Genomic DNA, 21883 nt, shown 5'->3' on the forward strand with positions numbered 1-21883 from the left:
AGAAGAGCATGTGATGAATGTTGTACTATTTGTACGTCTCTAAATGTTCTGCTGAATTCAAAATGGCGGACCCTGTTGTACACAAGCGTAGTGCCGTCCACAGTAACCATCTTGGTATTGAGTTTCACATGAAAGCATGTGAAATGTACCCATTCCGCATACTGTTAATAAATACTTCAATCAATCAATCAATCAATCAGTGTGTGTGTGTGTGTGTGTGTGTGTGTGTGTGTGTGTGTGTGTGTATTAAAGTGTCTTACTTTCCAAGCTGTCTTGGTGATGCAGGTTGAAGTTCTCATAAGAGTCCCATCTCACCACAGGGTCTGAGATGTTGTAGTCCACTTTGATGGCAGGGTCATTCTTACGATACTCACGACCTTGTGAAGCAGAACGTTTGATACAGTATGAAGCATTTAGTCAAATATGAATTATGCACCACTTTCACCTTAGTTTTACAAGTAAATGTTATATATGCAAGGGATAATGGACTTAACCTGACGCTGCCAGATCCAAAAAGCTTGCTACACAAATTTGTTTCACAGCTTATTGGGATCTGGGATCGCGGAAGCAAATTCGATGACGGGGCTGTTCCTTTTTTTCAAGATACTTGGTAGATGATTGGATGGGACCGTCTGTCTATCACCGTGTGGGCGTGCAAACACAACCAATCATATTGACGTGTCTATATAGCTTCACATCCGGTTTCGCACATATCCCGCCCTTAGCTCACGCTGATTGGTCCGGTACGGAACGGATTTTTGTCAGCTCAACTCCCTGAGAGATCCCAGATGAAGGCTGTGTTGGGGAACATGGTTACCCAATACCGCCCTCATCTGGCAGCGTCAGGTTATAATGGACTGTCATCATTCAGAGAAATAAACAGTGACAGTGACGGCTTCCCCGTTGGTTATCCAGCTTATTACATGGCTACATAATAAAGAACTAAATAATTTGACCCAGAAATAACAACAACATGATTGGATTGATTTTTAAAGGGTTGTATTCATTTCCATTAACTCATGTCAGGTGTGTCCAGTCAGTGCAACATGGTCGGCTCGGAAAACACCGGTAGGAGAAATGTTGATCATATATGACTCAATATTCTGTTAATGAATTGTCTATTTCTCACCTCAAATGTTTAAAAACATTCCTGGGTTTACTTCTTAGCTGTAGGCCCTACATGTGTGTGTTCGTTTACATGTTAGATATAGCTAAAATCAAGCAACGCAGATTGCAGATCTGTGATTAGACAGTGGCCTGTTATTGACTTCGGCTGTCATTATTGAAAAATCAATCAGAATCAAGCACTCAACCAAGCTGTGTAAATAGTTATGTTATTGTTTCCACACACACGTACCAATCCACACACTAACGCAAGCAACAGCCTTGATCATTACCTTTCATTTTCTCTGCACTGTTGGAAAACACAAACTCAACGGTAGCATCAGGAGGAAACCTGTCATCTGCAGACAGACAATGACATTAGACCCAAATAAAGAGCAAATAACATTAGAATCAGTAATGTAGTCTACGAATAAATGTAACATATTTATTATATTATCTCAATTATCATTGAGACAGACGAGGGCTAAAGTAGTAGACAGTACATACAATAAAGTCTATCATCAACTAAGCACAGCATGTCTGGAATTGGAAAGTAAGTACATTTACTCATGTACTGTACTTAAGTAACATTTTGAGGTATGTTGGCTTTACTGGAGAATATCCAACATTCTAATACTTTCACTTCTACTCCACTTCATCTCAGAGGCATATATTTTACTTTTACTCCACTACAATTACCCATTATTGATAACATCCTTTTAGTACTTATTGATGCCAATATTTTTTACTTTTGCCAAGTAAATGTTTAAAGGGACACTTCACCCTTTTTGCAAAAAAATATATGTTAATGACGTTTAGAAGCTTTAGATCACTTTCCTGGGGGTATTTATGTGTGTAATATGTGGTTTTAGATTGTAGCAGTGAGCCTGTTGTCTCTGATGTCATGGACACTGGTCTCACTACCTTCCTGGACTACAATTCCCATAATTCTTTGGTGCACTGCTCCTCCTTGTGGATAGGGGGAGAGCTGTCTTACTGAGACAACATGTAGTCCAGGAAGGAAGTGAGCCCAGTGTCCATGACATCAGAGACAACAGGCTCACTGCTACAATCTAAAATATCTAAAACCACATATTACACACATAAAGACCCCCAGGAAAGTGTTCTAAAGCTTCTAAACGTCATTAACATATATTTTTTGGCAAAAAGGGTGAAGTGTCCCTTTAATGCAGGACTAAAATGTGGGTACTTCTTCCATCACTGCTTGCAGATGTATGTGTGTGTGTGTGTGTGTGTGTGTGTGTGTGTGTGTGTGTGTGTGTGTGTGTGTGTGTGTGTGTGTGTGTTATTAATTATGAACACTGCATTATGTACAAGTATCTATTTGGAGCATATTTCATTTCATATTTCATGTTGTCAGGGGAATGCGGTTTACTGAGGCATGAGGCCTCCTCCTGTTTCTTCTCATCTGACATTGTTGTTTGTTATCTGTTTCAAAGTGCATTTTGCAACAGCTTTAAAGGGTCTTGAATTATGTAGCCGCAAAAACAACCTGAAGGAGAGGAATGGAAATGTAGCGCAGAAGCTTTTCACTAAAACAAGTCCTGTTTCTGTTTACGCTCTCTCTCCTCTCTGCAGGCACAAACATCTGTGTCCCATATATTTACTCACTCCTTACCCTTGTATCCCCCTTTCAGCTAAGGCAGGGGTCCTCAACTAGAAATGATGAAGGTCCACAAATAATTTTTTGAATAAGACCGAGGTCCGGTCCCATGTGCGGCATCCATCGGAGAGCGGGGCTCTATGACCGTTTAGTATGGTCAAGCCAAGCTTATACAAATCAGATCCCCTTCCACCCAACCAATAATGGGGTGCAGAGTGCAGGCCTGGAGTGGAACTCCAAATCAGGCCGGGAGTTATACGCCCTGGCAGGCCACACTGCGCGCGCGCATAGCGCCCTGGCAGGCCACACAGCGCGCGCCAGAATTTTGGGGGCCCTTGGGGGACATTTTGGGGGCCTTTGCAGCAATTTCACATGAGAAATGTACCATCTGATGATATTTATATTATTAACTTAAAAAAACGCCAGTTGAGTACCCCTGAGCTAAGGCCTATAAAATAGATCTGTAATTGATGGAAAGATAACTGGACTGTACCAAAATGAAAGATTTATCCCCTTTGGATAAACTAAGTAGCAGAACCGTGATCCAATTCTTTGGACCTCCTACCTGTGCAGGCCATGTCCAGCTCCGTCTTGCCGAACCACAGCTGAGCTCCGTGAACAGTACACGTGTGGAACTGCACTCTGAACACCACCTCTCTCTCAGAGCCCCGGGGCCTCCGATGGTAGCACCTCACCTGCAGAATGCAAGAGCAAATTGAACCCTGGCTGCATAGCCTACCAACCCTCTTGCTATGCAACAATTGAGTGACTGATTGATTTGGATATTGCTCACGCAGAGATTATTGCATGCTTGTCCGCACTGGAATTGTCTCCCCTCTCTTAGTTGTTTCCTTCCCAGGGTTTTTTTATTTTTATTTTATATTCTTTATCCAAGATATAGCAAGATATAGCAAGTTGAGTGTCCAAGTTGCTCCTTTACACCTGACAGGGGGGAGTTTCCCTGGTCGGACGTAGCGTGTGGAAGGAACACGTTATTCCAACCAGTTCCTTTCCCCTCCATCAGGCTGGCCAGGGGGAGGCAGTTTAAAGACCAGGATTACTGCATGTTTTTGTGAGGGTACCTACCCTAGGGGACACGGGGAGAACATGCAAACTCCACACAGAAGGGCCCTTTCGCCAACCCCGCCTTCGGGTATTTTCTTATTTTTAACAAGAGGATAGCCAACTAAGAGGCTCTGTGTGTGTGTGTGTGTGTGTGTGTGTGTGCGTGCGTGCGTGCGTGCATTTAAAATAAGTACCGGTATATATCTGTAAATTGTAAAAGTTTTTTCAAATAGATTTTTTTGTATGATTTATGAATAAACAAAAAAATGCCAGGAGTGTCCAGTGCAAAAATCTCTTTTTCTTTTTCTACATACATATATATATATATATATATATATATGTATATATATATATTAAAACAGGTTTTACAGTTCCATACATTTATGTCATATTATTACGGTTACTAAGATACAGTATATGCCACGCAGTAAACTTCATCAGCATTGCTATTCTGGGAACATTCGTCAAAGATCTATGCAGATCAATGCGTCACAGAATGCGGTGTGAGCTTGTAGATCTGCTTCTAGATCAGCTATTTTTGGTGAATGTTTTTGGTGAGATATTGGTGTAGAATAGATAAAAAAAAATAACGCACCAAGTGCAGTGCAACTCAGCTCCGTTTTATTAAGGGTCTACTGTATGTATACTGCGGCACATCTGGACTTGTGCCACTGCACCCACTTAGAGAACCAGTGGTTTAGAGTGATGTTTGTGTACACATGGTCTGGGTTTAGAGTGATGTTTGTGTACACATGGTCTGGGTTTAGAGTGATGTTTGTGTACACATGGTCTGGGTATATCTAAAGAACCAGTGGTTTAGAGTGATGTTTGTGTACACATGGTCTGGGTATATCTAAAGAACCAGTGGTTTAGAGTGATGTTTGTGTACACATGGTCTGGGTATATCTAAAGAACCAGTGGTTTAGAGTGATGTTTGTGTACACATGGTCTGGGTATATCTAAAGAACCAGTGGTTTAGAGTGATGTTTGTGTACACATGGTCTGGGTTTAGAGTGATGTTTGTGTACACATGGTCTGGGTTTAGAGTGATGTTTGTGTACACATGGTCTGGGTATATCTAAGAACCAGTGGTTTAGAGTGATGTTTGTGTACACATGGTCTGGGTATATGAGAACCAGTGGTTTAGAGTGATGTTTGTGTACACATGGTCTGGGTATATCTAAGAACCAGTGGTTTAGAGTGATGTTTGTGTACACATGGTCTGGGTATATCTAAGAACCAGTGGTTTAGAGTGATGTTTGTGTACACATGGTCTGGGTATATGAGAACCAGTGGTATAGAGTGATGTTTGTGTACACATGGTCTGGGTATATCTAAAGAACCAGTGGTTTAGAGTGATGTTTGTAATGTGTACACATGGTCTGGGTATATCTAAGAACCAGTGGTTTAGAGTGATGTTTGTGTACACATGGTCTGGGTATATCTAAAGAACCAGTGGTTTAGAGTGATGTTTGTAATGTGTACACATGGTCTGGGTATATCTAAGAACCAGTGGTTTAGAGTGATGTTTGTGTACACATGGTCTGGGTATATCTAAAGAACCAGTGGTTCAGAGTGATGTTTGTGTACACATGGTCTGGGTATATCTGAGAACCAGTGGTTCAGAGTGATGTTTGTGTACACATGGTCTGGGTATATCAGTGGTTTAGAGTGATGTTTGTGTACACATGGTCTGGGTATATCTAAGAACCAGTGGTTTAGAGTGATGTTTGTGTACACATGGTCTGGGTATATCTAAGAACCAGTGGTTTAGAGTGATGTTTGTGTACACATGGTCTGGGTATATCTAAGAACCAGTGGTTCAGAGTGATGTTTGTAATGTATACACATGGTCTGGGTATATCTAAGAACCAGTGGTTCAGAGTGATGTTTGTAATGTATACACATGGTCTGGGTATATCTAAGAACCAGTGGTTTAGAGTGATGTTTGTAATGTATACACATGGTCTGGGTATATCTAAAGAAGCAGTGGTTTAGAGTGATGTTTGTAATGTGTACACATGGTCTGGGTATATCTAAAGATGTAGTATTCTATATATATATAGTATATTAGTATTCCTCACCATTATGTCTCCCTTCAACAGTAGAGCTGGTTCCATGGTTATACATAGCTTCCTTGCCGTGGAACTCTGGGGGTCGCTACAGTACACGCACACACGCACGCACGCACAACACACACACACACACACACACACACACACACACACACACACACACACACACACACACACACACACACACACACACACACACACACACACACACACACACACACACACACACACACACACACACGCACACGCACGCACGCACACACGCACAAAAGCGCACGCACTCATAAAGCCAATACATGTCGTTGTCACACATGTAAAAAATAAGATCAACTTTACAGTAAGCACAGAGCACCAGATATCTCGTAGGTGGTAACGTAAACTTACTAGATCCCTGATGTGTAGACCAGCTGGAGAGACTGATAGATCTTCAGGAAGGGATAGTAACCTAAAGAGGAAAACATTGAGATTTGGTCTGGTATTGCAGATTTGGTTAAGGGCATGGTTTAATCATTATTATTATTATTATCATTATTTATTTATTTTTTGTTTCCATTGCACAGTAGTAGGAGTAATGACATTTTGTGGCATCTTTGGTCTCGGGGGGGGAGGGGGGGGGGGGTGGGTGGGATTGTTTGTTTTTGTGTTCCTTGCTTTTGCTGTTATGTGTTGTTTTATATGTGTTTTGTTTTCTTTAAGTCATTCATGGTCTTATTGTGATTTTTGTCTTAAAATAAAAAACATTTGATAACAAAAAAAAGGAAGGGATAGTAACCTGCGGACAGAGACGGACCAGGACACAAGGACAATAACATGAACAAACACATGCTTATAATATATAATAACAAGTAAGACGCGCAAACGCGTGAAGCGAACGCAGCTTGTGTGTGCGTGTGTGTGTGTGTGCGTGCGTGTGCGTGTGTGTGTGTGTGCTACAGCTGCGCCCTGTGTGTGTGTGTGTGCTACAGCTGCGCCCTCTGGTGGCGGGCGGGTGGTGTAACAGTGGGACAGACACACACAGACACACACACAGACAGACATTCAGCCCTTGCTGTCATAGTAAGTGGCTCACTGCGTTCGCAATAAAGCTTTAATTGTATAGCACCTTTGAAGAACAAGATCACAAAGTGCTTATATTGGTAGTGTAGCCTACACAGCAATGATTCTCAAAGGGGGGGGGGCATGAAAAAGCTTAACCGCTAATTTAGAAAGCATTATTTTGTAGAATCGGCCTCAGGTCTTAATGGGTTAAAAAATCCTGGAAAAACAAAACAAATCTTCTCTTAAATGGAGTCCCTGGCTCAAAACCTTTTCAGATAGGGGTCCACGACCAAATACATATTAATTTGGGTTGGGGGTCCCTCCCGGGCATAAAATTTTTTGGACACTACAGTACTCAGATGTATAGTGTTGTAGGAGGTCAAAGGTCAAACACTGACCTCCGCCAACCTGGAAGTTGGGCAGTGAGGGAAGGAGGATCTGGTGGAGGAACAGAGGGCTGCTGTTCATCTTAATGGATCCAGACAGAAGACCACCAAAGTAGTAGATGTATCTGGAGGGTAGAACAAGGAACAGGCTTTTAGTTCAGTGTCATTTATTTATTTTATCTATAGTGCAACATCATCCCAAGAGGTCTCTGTGCACTTCACAGTAAGTCATACAACAACAAATCTTTAAAGTCTCCATCCTCACTTATCTTCAAATACCCTGCTCTTGCTTCTGATATGCCTCAGTTTGTTTTTTCTTTTTCTTTTTTACACGTTAACCTGCAAATATACTGTAAAATCTATGCATGTGCACGTTTGTAATTGTATATCTATCTAATCACACTTTGTTATCTTATCACTCTGAGTATCTATCTAAAATTACGCTAAAGTTTTTCTACATGTGCACATGCCACACAGTGTAACAGTTTGTTTCTGATTTTGTCTTTTTTTATTTATTTTTATATTTATGAACTATGTCCATTATACCATGATGCATTAAGCCCCTTATTTTCTTGGTGATTAGGTGGGGTGGGAGCGGCCAGCTTGGGAGAGCTTTTCTGTTTTGTAATGTATGCATGAATGTACTTGTTGTAACGTTTCTGTCTATTGTATTGCTCTGTATTTGATGTATGTTGCTGGACCCCCTCGAAAACGAGATGATGCATCTCAAGGGGATATCCTTTTTCAATAAAGGTACAAAAAAAACACAGCAGCAAAGAAACACAGTAAAATGAGGCAGCACACATGGCCAAACAAATACCATGCGGTAGTCAGAGCAGAAAACTTTACAAATCAGCAAACAAAGAAAAGAAAAGAAAGAAAGAAAGAAAATGACACAGTGTTTAAAACCACAGGACAAGAAGACGTGGTCATAACAATGGATTCGATAAAACTAGGGTTAACCATAATGCAAGATAATTTAGATTTTATTTAAGAATATTTAGATTTAAAAATGTCAGCTGGAGGTGGGATCATTCCAGAGAGAGAGGGGGCACGACGTGTGAATGCTCTGTCCCTGTTTTGTTATTTGTGACTTTGTGACTGTGAGGTGGTTCCGGCATTCTGGGAGTGTAGCTTTAGCTTCACTTATTTGAACCGGGAGTCGAACCCGCGGCACACCGTGCCCAGACGGTTGAGCTAAATGTCCGGGCCCATAAACGTATTTCTAACCTTATTATCAGTAAAACAAAATAAAGAATAACAGACCCGCCGAGGCACCGAGCAGTCGGTGTGAGGTTGACGGAACACATGACGTGTAAACAGATTCTGATGTCTTAACCCATTCTGACCTGAGATCAGATTTAAAAAATGTCTATTACATCCTGACAGTTTCATTATTAACCCATTCTGACCTGAGATCAGATTCTAAAAGTGTCTTAAATTTTTTACAAATAGCAGATCTACAAGCTCATATCGCGCCACTCGGTGGCGCGATATGAGCTTGTAGATCTGCTATTTTTCAATAGCTAAAGCATAACATGATGCCGACACCAAAATGGGTGCCCGGTCAAAATGGGTTTAATCGGCACAGTGCCAAAATAATCAGATATGAAACCACACAGGGAAGGAACAGCAAAAAAACAATTATAATCTGTAAATTAAGGAAATTTGGTATGAGACACCTGTTCTGAGAGGGCTGTAGAGAAGTGGAGACTTTGTCTTCGCAGAATTTCCTCATGGCCAGTGTAGTGAGTGCCTGGTCTGCCCTGTAAACACATGGGTTTACAGTACATTTAAACATGTAAATAAATGTTAATGTACAATACGGAAAGGTCATGCATTTAATTTAATGTAGAATTAAGAGTGGCCCAAATGCTAATACTGTACATTTCCAGCTGTGGGCATAGCAAATTTAACTACGTACAGTACAATAATCGTAACCTTTAGTCACTATTGCTTTATAAAATTGGGCCGCTTCCTTACTTCCTAGAAAGCTCTGTTCTGTTTAGTTTGGCACAGTGGTTCTCAAAGCTTTTAACGTCAAGGACCAAACGCAGGAACCAATGCAAATGAGATGAATGTACGTGCATGGTATAAACAGTCTGTACAGTATGTGATCAATAACGTATAGGTTACCCAGCAGAGATCTTGCTGTAGTGCATGGCATAAACAGTCTCTACAGTATGTGATCAATAACGTATAGCTTACCCAGCAGAGATCTTGCTGTAGTGCATGGCATAAACAGTCTCTACAGTATGTGATCAATAACGTATAGCTTACCCAGCAGAGATCTTGCTGTAGTGCATGGCATAAACAGTCTCTACAGTATGTGATCAATAACGTATAGCTTACCCAGCAGAGATCTTGCTGTAGTGCATGTAATAATAATAATAATAACGTATAGCTTACCCAGCAGAGATCTTGCTGTAGTGCATGTACGCTGCCACAATGACGCCGGTCTTCCCTTTGTTTCCCTGTTTCAGAAGGAACGGCACAAGTTTATCACGTGACTGACTGACTACAGCACTCTCTCCACAACATTCTGTTTCCACCACAGAACAAACAAGCAGGTGTCTGTGCACTGTGTGTGCACTGTGTGTGCACTGTGTGCACTGTGTGTGCACTGTGTGCACTGTGTGTGCACTGTGTGTGCACTGTGTGTGCACTGTGTGTGCACTGTGTGTGCACTGTGTGTGCACTGTGTGTGCACTGTGTGTGCACTGTGTGTGCACTGTGTGTGCACTGTGTGCACTGTGTGTGCACTGTGTGCACTGTGTGTGCACTGTGTGTGCACTGTGTGTGCACTGTGTGTGCACTGTGTGTGCACTGTGTGCACTGTGTGTGCACTGTGTGTGCACTGTGTGCACTGTGTGTGCACTGTGTGTGCACTGTGTGTGCACTGTGTGTGCACTGTGTGTGCACTGTGTGTGCACTGTGTGTGCACTGTGTGTGCACTGTGTGTGCACTGTGTGCACTGTGTGTGCACTGTGTGCACTGTGTGTGCACTGTGTGTGCACTGTGTGTGCACTGTGTGCACTGTGTGTGCACTGTGTGTGCACTGTGTGTGCACTGTGTGCACTGTGTGTGCACTGTGTGTGCACTGTGTGTGCACTGTGTGTGCACTGTGTGTGCACTGTGTGTGCACTGTGTGTGCACTGTGTGTGCACTGTGTGCACTGTGTGTGCACTGTGTGTGCACTGTGTGTGCACTGTGTGTGCACTGTGTGTGCACTGTGTGTGCACTGTGTGCACTGTGTGCAGTGTGTGTGCACTGTGTGTGCACTGTGTGCACTGTGTGCACTGTGTGTGCACTGTGTGTGCGCACTGTGTGCACTGTGTGTGCACTGTGTGCACTGTGTGTGCACTGTGTGTGCACTGTGTGCACTGTGTGTGCACTGTGTGTGCACTGTGTGTGCACTGTGTGTGCACGGTGTGTGCACTGTGTGTGCACTGTGTGTGCACTGTGTGTGCACTGTGTGCACTGTGTGTGCACTGTGTGCACTGTGTGTGCACTGTGTGCACTGTGTGTGCACTGTGTGTGCACTGTGTGTGCACTGTGTGTGCACTGTCTGTGCACTGTGTGTGCACTGTGTGTGCACTGTGTGTGCACTGTGTGTGCACTGTCTGTGCACTGTGTGTGCACTGTGTGTGCACTGTGTGTGCACTGTGTGTGCACTGTGTGTGCACTGTCTGTGCACTGTGTGTGCACTGTGTGTGCACTGTGTGTGCACTGTGTGTGCACTGTGTGTGCACTGTGTGTGCACTGTGTGCACTGTGTGTGCACTGTGTGTGCACTGTGTGCACTGTGTGTGCACTGTGTGCACTGTGTGCACTGTGTGTGCACTGTGTGCACTGTGTGTGCACTGTGTGTGCACTGTGTGTGCACTGTGTGTGCACTGTGTGCACTGTGTGTGCACTGTGTGTGCACTGTGTGCACTGTGTGTGCACTGTGTGTGCACTGCAGGGCCAACCTTGCAGTGAAGGACCACCACGTTACTGGGGTTAGAGGACAGCCATGTCTCCATGGCCTTGCACACGGCACAGATCCGGTCCAGAGGAGGGGCGTGAAGATCAGGCCAGCCATAGTCCTGCACCTGGTATACAGAGAGGAGGACAGACAAGGAGGATGTTCTTTAATGGCATTTATTTCAGACCGGAGAGTGTTGTAGAGAGACATAACATCTAAGGCAGAGAGTTAGGAGAGTGTTGTAGAGAGACATAACATCTAAGGCAGAGAGTTAGGAGAGTGTTGTAGAGAGACATAACATCTAAGGCAGAGAGTTAGGAGAGTGTTGTAGAGAGACATAACATCTAAGGCAGAGAGTTAGGAGAGTGTTGTAGAGAGACATAACATCTAAGGCAGAGAGTTAGGAGAGTGTTGTAGAGAGACATAACATCTAAGGCAGAGAGTTAGGAGAGTGTTGTAGAGAGACATAACATCTAAGGCGGAGAGTTAGGAGAGTGTTGTAGAGAGACATAACATCTAAGGCGGAGAGTTAGGAGAGTGTTGTAGAGAGACATAACATCTAAGGCAGAGTGTTAGGAGAGACATAACATCTAAGGCAGAGAGTTAGGAGAGACATAACATCTAAGGCAGAGAGTTAGGAGAGACATAACATCTAAGGCAGAGAGTTAGGAGAGACATAACATCTAAGGCAGAGAGTTAGGAGCGACATAAGACAAGCTCACACCAGTAGGCATTCTATGGTGTTGTTATTGTGGAGACAATTGATATGGTGACAATTAGAACACTTAGTTCTCTCCTCACCTCCAAACTGCTAGGTGACCATACAGTTTGTCACGCACACGCACACACACACACACACACACACACACACACACACACACACACGATGTAGTATACTACATAATAACAGGTCATACCTTTGGATTAAGTCTGGTGATGTCATGTCTTTTCTCGGATAAATTCAGGAGCTGGTCGAACAAGAGATTTTATGTTAGTAGCCAGCAGGGGTCTTTATTCACATTCAACAAAATGGAGGGCTTAAAATTGGTTCCACTTACTGAAATGATTGGCCCGTTAGCATTGTTTAAACCAAATAAATAATATCACTACATTTGTAAAGTGCCGCGGCAAACATTTACGAGTAACTGGGAAGGGAAGCATTAGCTCAATCGTCTATAATCGCTTACAGATTAAGATGCAAAAACAATAAAATTAATGGAAAATTATGCCAATGAACAAACAAAAAGGCCTTTATTTTTTGCAAGAATAAAAGCCTTTAATAGAAATCATTACTGCCACAACTCTGACGGTCTCGCATTGAATTAGGCTTTTATGAGCTGGCAAGTCATCCTTAATGCATAATGAACGCAAATCCAATTCTCTCTCTTTAGTTTAATCACACGCTTTTTATAACCCTTTTTTACCCAGTGTCAATTATCTAATGTAATCCTGGGCGCTACACTCCCTCTGCCAACCTGGGGAGAGCAACGGACTGACCTCATGCTTCCTTCACTGCACGAGGAGTCCAAGCCGCTTCTTTTCACCCGACAGGGGGGAGGATTCCCCGGTTGGACGTAGTGCGCGGAAGGAACGCGTTATTCCAACCAGTTCCTTTCCCCAAATTCGCCGCGAATCCAATTCAACTCTATACGTGTCTGTGGTGGTCAGGTTTTTGCAACTAACCAGGAACTTGTCTTGGTGCTTGGACTTCAGCATGGCGGCCACTTCCTGCAGGTTGCGGCGGTAGCGTACTTCCTCCAGGTCGGGCAGGAAGAAGACGGAGATGATCCTCTCGGTGATGTAGGTCAGGTCAAAGTCATAGTGACGCTCCATGACTCGCTCCATCACTCGCTCCACACTCTTACTCCTGCAGGACATGCTTAGATTATACATTTTGATGACATAACATTGTGTGTGTGTGTGTGTGTGTGTGTGTGTGTGTGTGTGTGTGTGTGTGTATATATATATATATATGTGTGTATAAATATATATAAAAGCTAATCAAATGATTGATTGGCCATATACCTAGGCAAGGAGCACCTCTTCTTCTGTGATGTAGATTTAGTGGAGCCCTAGAGAGAGAGAGAGAGAGAGAGAGAGAGAGAGAGGGGGGGGGGGTACTGGCTACATGATTGAAACCTTTATTTTCATTGAGTAATTATTATATATCATATTACTGTAATTATAGTAAGTATAAATGTTTTAATAATAAACAGGCGGTGTATTGACTCACCAGGTCTGGGGCTGAGATACAGGTGGTCGTCACCTGAAAGTGAAATGGAGTATCGATTAGGTTACAGTATGTAGCATTCATGTAACCACAAGCGTAAATACGCACGCACGCACGCAGGCACGCACACACGCACGCACGCTGGAGGGGCTGAAGCCCATGCAAAGTCATGTGCTTAATTTAATGCTCTTGAGTTGTCTGCAGCTGCGTAGGGATGTAGGGATGAGCAGGAAGGAGGAGTGCTGATGGAGGGGACAGAAAGATTCACTCTCACTCTCTTCTGTCCTCTGCAGCAGCTGGTTTGGGGAAGAAGCTGTCAGCAGCGATTTATCCGTTCCACATGATTTGGCTGGCGAGCCGTGATGCCAGAGTATGTGTATTGTGCATGTACGCACTAGGGCTGTCCCCGACTAAGGATTTGTATAGTCGACTGATAGATGAATACATTTGCTGTTAGTCGACTAATAGTCGACTGAGCAAAAAAAATAATATATATATATATATATATATTGTATTATTCCACTAGGTCTGTGGGGGACATAAACACATTTGAACATTCTGACTGTTCAAATCTCCAATGTGCATGTGGAGTGTGTCTGATGAACATCGACTAAGAGGTGGTCAGTCGACTGAGACCCGTTCCGATCGATTAGTCGACTATTCGACTAATCGAGGTCAGCCCTAGTACGCACGCAAGCATGCACGTGCATGCACAGCACACAAACCCGTCATGTGGGGACCCCCCTGGGGCTCCCGTACCCACAGGTTGAGTACCACTGCTCTAGAGCCACTATCAGGCCAAAAATGTCACTTGCTCACATTTAACTCCCAAACAGCATATTTCATAAACTACTGTCCATGGAATTTGCTGTGTCCCAGATGATGGATCCTATTGATTTTGCAATAGCCGAGTAGCCGACCCCCATGCCCTTTCCGCTAGCATCACCCGTAAGCCAGCATTTCCATTTGTACACAAGATGTCTCAAAATCTACTTTGTCCAATTAGCCTAACCTCTAGCAATACTGCCCTACGAAGCCAAAGTGCAGTAATTACAGGGAAACAAAAGTCTGATAATTGGTTTAAAAGTGTTTCAACCGGTCAGCCAAATTAGATATCTGCAAATAAGTGATATTACACTAATTGTAAATATGTTCTTGAGCCTGAGGTAATTGTTTATCCTCCAAATCACGAAGGCTAATCTGACCTTTGGGATACAGAAATAAGTCGGTGTATCCAAAAACGTAGCTATACTGCACTTTGGCTTTGTAGGGCAGAATAAGAATAGCTGTACGACAAAATATCCAATTTTCTTTAAATGTAGCAAGATTGTCATTCAGGCAAAACATGTCAACATTGCAAACACAATATCTCATAATAGGCATGTAGAAAGAACCCTACTAACTTTTGTGACCCCATGGTCTTTAGTGCCTCCTTCAGTTAATATACAATACACCCCCCCCCCCCCCCCCCCCCCCACCACACACACACACACACACACACACACACACACACACACACACTTGGTGTTAGGAGTAGCTGTGCTTTACGACTCTATTTTTCACACACTCACACACTCAATAATATTGACGTTTCTTTTACTGGTAAAGAAGACTAGGAGCAGAGAGGGACATCGTTTATTACTCCACATGTGGTGCACAGTCCCTATGCCAGTGAGCCAACACTAACTTGCCAAACCACACACACACATAGACATAAAACATTTAACACAGAGGTCACCCAAACAGCCATGGCTACAGTCACTATAGACTACATCATAACAGTGTCCAACACATTCTAACAATCTAAATAGTTTTGAATATAATATTAGACTCCATAGTGAGAAGCTTAACCCATTTTGGGGCGGGAACCCATTTTGGTGTTAGCATTATGTTATGCTTTAGCTATTGAAAAATAGCAGATCTACAAGCTCATAGCGCGCCACCGAGTGGCGCGCTACGAGCTTGTAGGTCTGCTATTTTTGAAAAATCGAAGAACGACTGACATAGAAACATTAGCTTTTTCAGAAAACTGTCAGGATGTAGAAGACATTTTTAGAATCTGATCTCAGGTCAGAATGTAAAACTGTCAGGATGTAGAAGACATTTTTAGAATCTGATCTCAGGTCAGAATGGAAAACTGTCAGGATGTGGAAGACATTTTTAGAATCTGATCTCAGGTCAGAATGACACTGGTAAGTCAGCGTCAGTTTTCTAGGGGTTCAGGAGAATATATATTTAGATTAGAAAATGTGTTCCTCGGAGCACAGATCTCCTTTTTTTTAACCCTTTCCCCCGCCCACTGTTTTACACCTGTAAATCTGTGATGTGAATTCTGAGAGCATCTCCAACCACTGCTACCTACATTGTATCAACATACTCTACCATACAGATGGTTTTATACGTTAAATCCTGGGTTGCAGCAAGAAAAGGTTTGAGCATTCTATTGTATTTGATGCAGCTCATGAGTTTGTATCTTAAAAAAAGGCTCCAGACATCCCAGAACAAACTGGTCAGGCTACTACTTCGCCTCACTCCCAGAACTCACCTCACCCATGCACATTGTGATAGCTTGGAATGGGCTTAGGGTTGACGACTGAGTAAAGCAACTTGCAATGGGCCTGGTCTACAAGAGGTCTACAAGATGCACCTTAATACTTCCTTAATTTCAACGAAGTCCACGATCACAACACCAGAGAGAGTTCCACAAACCAAGTTCAACCCAGATTCGGCTCAAACAAGGGTTTAAATTAATTTCGCCACTAATGCCTATGCCACTAAAATGTGGAACGCCCTACCGGCGCCTGATGGAGGGGAAAGGAACTGGTTGGAATAACGTGTTCCTTCCACGCACTACGTCCAACCAGGGAAACTCCCCCCTGTCAGGTGTAAAGGAGCAACTTGGACACTCAGGCATGAAGGAAGCATGAGTTCAAGTCCGTTGCTCTCCCCAGGTTGGCGGAGGGTGTGTAGAGCCCAGGATCACATTAGATGATTGACACAGGGGTGAAAAATGGGTTACAAAATCGTGGGATAAAAAAAATATATATATATAAATAAATAAAAATGTGAATCCCTAGACTCTTTCGAAACAGCTTTCAAAACGCCCTATTTTATACTGCACACGTTTTCCCTGTTTTCACATTTCCTGTGTTTATTACAGGTTTACTACACGTCTCCACTGCCTAATCAAAGCCTCAGAGCACCTGCTGCACTGCTAGATTTACTGCTCTGTCCAACATGACACCCATGTAAACACTAAACACACACAATGTCATTTACGGCTAAACAAGCGAGAAATAGACAATGCAGTACCCGAAAATGGATTCTATTTGGTCAACTCAATCAATCCATCAATCAATCAAACCACATTCACCAATGCAAGACGAGCTTCTAGCAAAACACACATACCCAAACTTAAAGTGTGAAACCCTCTGGTGACATAATCCAATAAAACATAATGAACGTCGACTAAGGAAAGGAGACGAGCCGAGACGCCAAACTCAGTTGGTTCCTTCAAAGCTCCTATTCTGGTCTCACTTTGAGGCCATTTGACCTTCATAACTCTGTGTGTCAAGGCATGGTTTAAAGGCCAACGGTCAACAGAGTTATAGTCTGCTGATGAGACCTGCATGGCAGAGGCCCAGCAGGTGTTGACAGGTGACAGTTGACAGGTTCAAGAGTCAAATCTCTGGCAGTAACCCACTAATCTACAACCAAAACAACAACAGAAAATATTTTCACCTTGTTTTGTGTGCTAAAACATCAGTTCCCTCAGTTCCCCCGGTGCCTAGTTTGTTTGTTTTCCGTCATCTAATGACTCTGGAAGACTTGAGTGGAACATTGAGCATGTAGGAACTTAAAGGGACACTTCACCCTTTTTGCAAAAAAATATATGTTAATGACGTTTAGAAGCTTTAGATCACTTTCCTGGGGGTATTTATGTGTGTAATATGTGGTTTTAGTTATTTTAGATTGTAGCAGTGAGCCTGTTGTCTCTGATGTCATGGACACTGGTCTCACTACCTTCCTGGACTACAATTCCCATAATTCTTTGGTGCACTGCTCCTCCTTGTGGATAGGGGGAGAGCTGTCTTACTGAGACAACATGTAGTCCAGGAAGGAAGTGAGCCCAGTGTCCATGACATCAGAGACAACAGGCTCACTGCTACAATCTAAAATATCTAAAACCACATATTACACACATAAAGATCTCCAGGAAAGTGTTCTAAAGCTTCTAAACGGCATTAACATATACTTTTTTGCAAAAAAGGTGAAGTGTCCCTTTAACCAAGGGAGACTGGACGACCGTATTGTGCAGGGAATGTGTGCAGTATCCATTTTCTTCCCTCCCTTTAGTTTTCATCAAAAGGAATTAAATAAATTGTTCACTGGTATATCTTTTTGATGCTGATGCTATTTCCCTATCAAAGACAGTGAGATATTACAGCATGCCCCATGTCTCTTTCAGGATAAGGATGAAGGGATGGACAGAGAATGCAGAACGTCAACACACAGATCACATCTCTCCGGCTGCCAATTACAGTACACAGGCGTTTCCTGAGGCCTTCTAGATTATTCTGCATACACACGCACACGTGCACGCACGCACACAAACATAGTCACATGGCACACATTAACTTAATATAAACATGCATGTGTGCACGCATGCACACATGATTAGTGTGTGGTGATGCATAGTATATTACATGTGTACGCACGCACGCACGCACGCACGCACCGACTCCACACCGGGCACTCCCTGTGGGGGTGTGGAACGCGTGTGTCGAATTTAAAGGAGAATTCCATGCTAGAATGCTTTCTTATCTTTCTTACCTTTCTTTGTAGTTGTTACGTCCCCACCAAAGAGGTTCAGGTGTTTTTTTGTGCAAAAACTCCTTACCCATACCTTACCATAAGCCCTCAATAAATTGCATTGCATTGAATGGGAATTGAATGGGAATTGAATGGGGCTATGGGGGCTATGCTAGTTCGCTTATTTCCATCGAAAGAAGTAGTAAAGTGTGCCACTTGGGGTATTATTTACATTATGAAGAGAGGATATATACAAAGAAATTATAATTTTTGAGCGATGGAAATAAGCTAATTAGCACAACACCCCATAGCCCCATTCAATTCCCATTCAATTCAATGCAATTCATTTAGGGCTTATGGTAGGAAAATAGCCAATAAGGAGCTTTTGCACAAAATAACACCTGGACCTCTTTTGGTGGGGACGTAACAACTACAAAGAAAGGTAAGAAAGCCTTTTAGTATGGAATTCTCCTTTAAAGTCGGTGGGGCACAAGTCCACATGCCACAACACATACTGTGACATACACAGGATAGAGACCAAAACCAAAGAGGAAGAGAAATCACAATCACACCCAATATCAGAACTCCAGAAGAGGAAACGGTAACATCTGAACCATAGAACTGTGGTTCTTAACCCATTCTGACCTGAGATCAGATTCATACGAGGTTTCCGCTGGACACACACTGGTCTGATTAACCCATTCTGACCTGAGATCAGATTCTAAAAATGTCAGTCGTTCTTCGATTTTTCAAAAATAGCAGACCTACAAGCTCGTATCGCGCCACTCGGTGGCGCGATATGAGCTTGTAGATCTGCTATTTTTCAATAGCTAAAGCATAACATGATGCTGACACCAAAATGGGTGCCCGTTCAGAATGGGTTAAGTTAAGTGGGGTCCAGGGACCCTCAGAGTTCCCTGAGGGAGTTCCAAATGGACTCTTAACAGGTCTGTAACTCCGTGTACAAATGGGACCAAATGTAGTACCCTTATTTGGTCCATACCATACGCCGGGTTCCTTTTGAGAACCAATTCCAGAACCAACAGTTGCAGCCATAACTCAACCACTGTGGCAACATGTAATATCCTCAGTTACTGTTTATTTTTGCATTCATGTTCTTTCCTTTTTATCCTGTGATAATAGCAATGGAACATTTAATTATCCTGCACGCAGCATGGGTTTGTAATCAATCTTTTCTGTGTGTGTGTGTGTGTGTGTGTGTGTGTGTGTGTGTGTGTGTGTGTGTGTGTGTGTGTTGTGTGTGTGTGTGTGTGTGTGTGTGTGTGTGTGTGTGTGTGTGTGAGTGTGTGAGTGAGGTGAGTGAGTGAGTGAGAGAGAGAGAGAGAGAGAGAGAGAGAGAGAGAGAGAGACGTAGACACAAGATGCAGTGCAGTGTCTTCAGAAGACAACCTGTGTGTGCTCAGTGATGGAAGATGGCCATTTTAGTAAAAATTGCAAATGGAATTTCTTTCCATTATTTACTGCTGAGTCAGTGAGAGAGAGAGGATACAAGATAAAGGAAATAATGAATAGAAAGAATGAGAACGGATGGGCGGACTTTCATGAAACCTTTTTGGTTTGCAGCTAGGTTTGTAGCACAAGATGCATTTGTTTAATTTGTTAATACGTGTAATATGTGTGGACTTTGGAAACCAAACAAATTGCTGCAAAAGGTTTGTAATCATCCCAAAAGACAAAGTAAACAGACTATAAATGTGACGGGAACGATGATGTGGTATTTAGAGACAAGACAGTGAAGGAATTCAGACTTTAACCCATTCTGAACGGGCACCCATTTTGGTGTTGGCATCATGTTATGCTTTAGCTATTGAAAAATAGCAGATCTACAAGCTCATATCGCGCCACCCGGTGGCGCGATACGAGCTTGTAGGTCTGCTATTTTTTTTTTTATCGAAGAACGACTGACATTTTTAGAATCTGATCTCAGGTCAGAATGGGTTGATCAGACCAGTGTGTGTCCAGTGGAAACCTCGTATGAATCTGATCTCAGATCAGAATGGGTTAAGAGAATGTGGCAAAGAAGAGGGGAAACAGACAGGGGGAAACAAACGGAGACAAGGAGGAGTGACAGACTGATTTGTTATTGCATGGCAGAAGGAGCCACTGCTGGGGTAATCACCATTATTAACCACTTTAACAATGTAGAAGCCTGTGCGCTGCATGCACACACACACACACACACACACACACACACACACGCACATCAAGGGGGAGAGACTGAGAGAGGGGTTCAAAGATTCCAGTCTTCACACAGGACCTAAAGTGAGTGAAGTCAGAGACCAACAAACCAGGAAAGATGAAGAAGAATGAATGAAATCGGAGATGTAGATGGAGAAGAAAGACCAAGCAGATGTGTGTGTGTGTGTGTGTGTGTGTGTGTGTGTGTGTGTGTGTGTGTGTGTGTGTGTGTGTGTGTGTGTGCATTAGTGCAGAAACATACGTTTCTAAGTCTAAGACTCTGTTATCAGTCAAGAGTCAAGACTGAGAGGAATCTGTTTTTTTTTTTTTTTTTTGCCATAAGCTAAGTATGACAAACAAAACAAAATGTAAAATTTGAAAAGACTGATAAATAAAATATTTGGTCAAATCCTACTTTGACGTGCATCTTCCAATTCCAATTGAGGAGTCTAAGATGGCATTATTACACCCACAGCAAGTCCAGGTGCCTTCTGGCCAAGTAGGTGCTATTGCATAGGCAGGTCATTATGCACTGATGCTCTGCAGCCTCTTGCCGAAAGGCAATTTGAAAAGAAGGTTTATAGAGAGCACCTTCCTTTCATTCTGCTGGTATGGACGGACATAAATCAGACAATGGAGGAAGTGCGTACAGCCAGTGGTTATCCCATTCTGACCTGAGATCAGATTCACACGAGGTTTCCGCTGGACACACACTGGTCTGATTGACCCATTCTGACCTGAGATCAGATTTAAAAAAATGTCAGTCGTTCTTCCATTGTTCAAAAATAGCAGACCTACAAGCTCGTATCGCGCCACTCGGTGGCGCGATATGAGCTTGTAGATCTGCTATTTTTCAATAGCTAAAGCACGACATGATGCTAACACCAAAATGGGTGCCCGGTCAGAATGGGGTATAGATGCAGGGTGCACAGACCTCTCTAACAACAGCCTCTCAGTGATGCGAGCGAGCGAATGATAAATCTCATTAGAATACATGTTTTTCTGACGTACCTCCCTCCTATATTCGCAATTTGAGCGAGGTTTCGCGGCCCCCAAACACCTTATTAGTTTACTGTTGAGATCTACACACTACTATTTATTGGTTATTTCATTGGTTCAGGCTATGTCGCAACGCAATAGGAGGACAGTATCGCCGCCGGACCGCTCGCTCCTTGCCTGTGTAGATGAGGTGTTAACCGTACCCCCCCCCCCCCCGTCCGTCCCCCCCCCCATACAGTCCCACACAAGATACAACAGGTCAACAGCTCAGTGCGGCGTAGAAGTGCACCAACGCTTCTCCCTCCATCACTCCAAACATCCAAACGTCCTCAGCCGTATTAAAAAGAAATGCCTCTGGTTGGCTTCCATTACAATTGCATTGAAT

General features: G+C 43.1%; 1 protein-coding gene across 6 annotated transcripts in view; it reads right to left on the reverse strand.

Annotated features, from left to right (window-relative positions):
* The window catches only part of LOC310863474 (tensin-2-like), a 70824-nt gene that overhangs the window by 12055 nt on the left and 36886 nt on the right, over positions 1-21883 (reverse strand). For all 6 annotated transcript variants that reach the window (XM_083771833.1, XM_083771834.1, XM_083771832.1 and 3 more), the window contains 13 exons: positions 13492-13524; positions 13284-13330; positions 12942-13125; positions 12176-12226; positions 11263-11385; positions 9702-9766; positions 8975-9058; positions 7305-7417; positions 6253-6313; positions 5878-5953; positions 3294-3423; positions 1398-1463; positions 261-377 (listed from right to left, as the gene is read on the reverse strand). In XM_083771833.1, coding sequence (XP_083627959.1) covers positions 261-377; positions 1398-1463; positions 3294-3423; positions 5878-5953; positions 6253-6313; positions 7305-7417; positions 8975-9058; positions 9702-9766; positions 11263-11385; positions 12176-12226; positions 12942-13125; positions 13284-13330; positions 13492-13524 — 1150 coding nt within the window. The remainder of the gene's footprint in view (positions 1-260; positions 378-1397; positions 1464-3293; positions 3424-5877; positions 5954-6252; positions 6314-7304; positions 7418-8974; positions 9059-9701; positions 9767-11262; positions 11386-12175; positions 12227-12941; positions 13126-13283; positions 13331-13491; positions 13525-21883) is intronic.

This window comes from Protomyctophum parallelum, assembly GCF_964188405.1.
Source record: "Protomyctophum parallelum genome assembly, chromosome: 8".
NCBI lineage: Eukaryota > Metazoa > Chordata > Actinopteri > Myctophiformes > Myctophidae > Protomyctophum > Protomyctophum parallelum.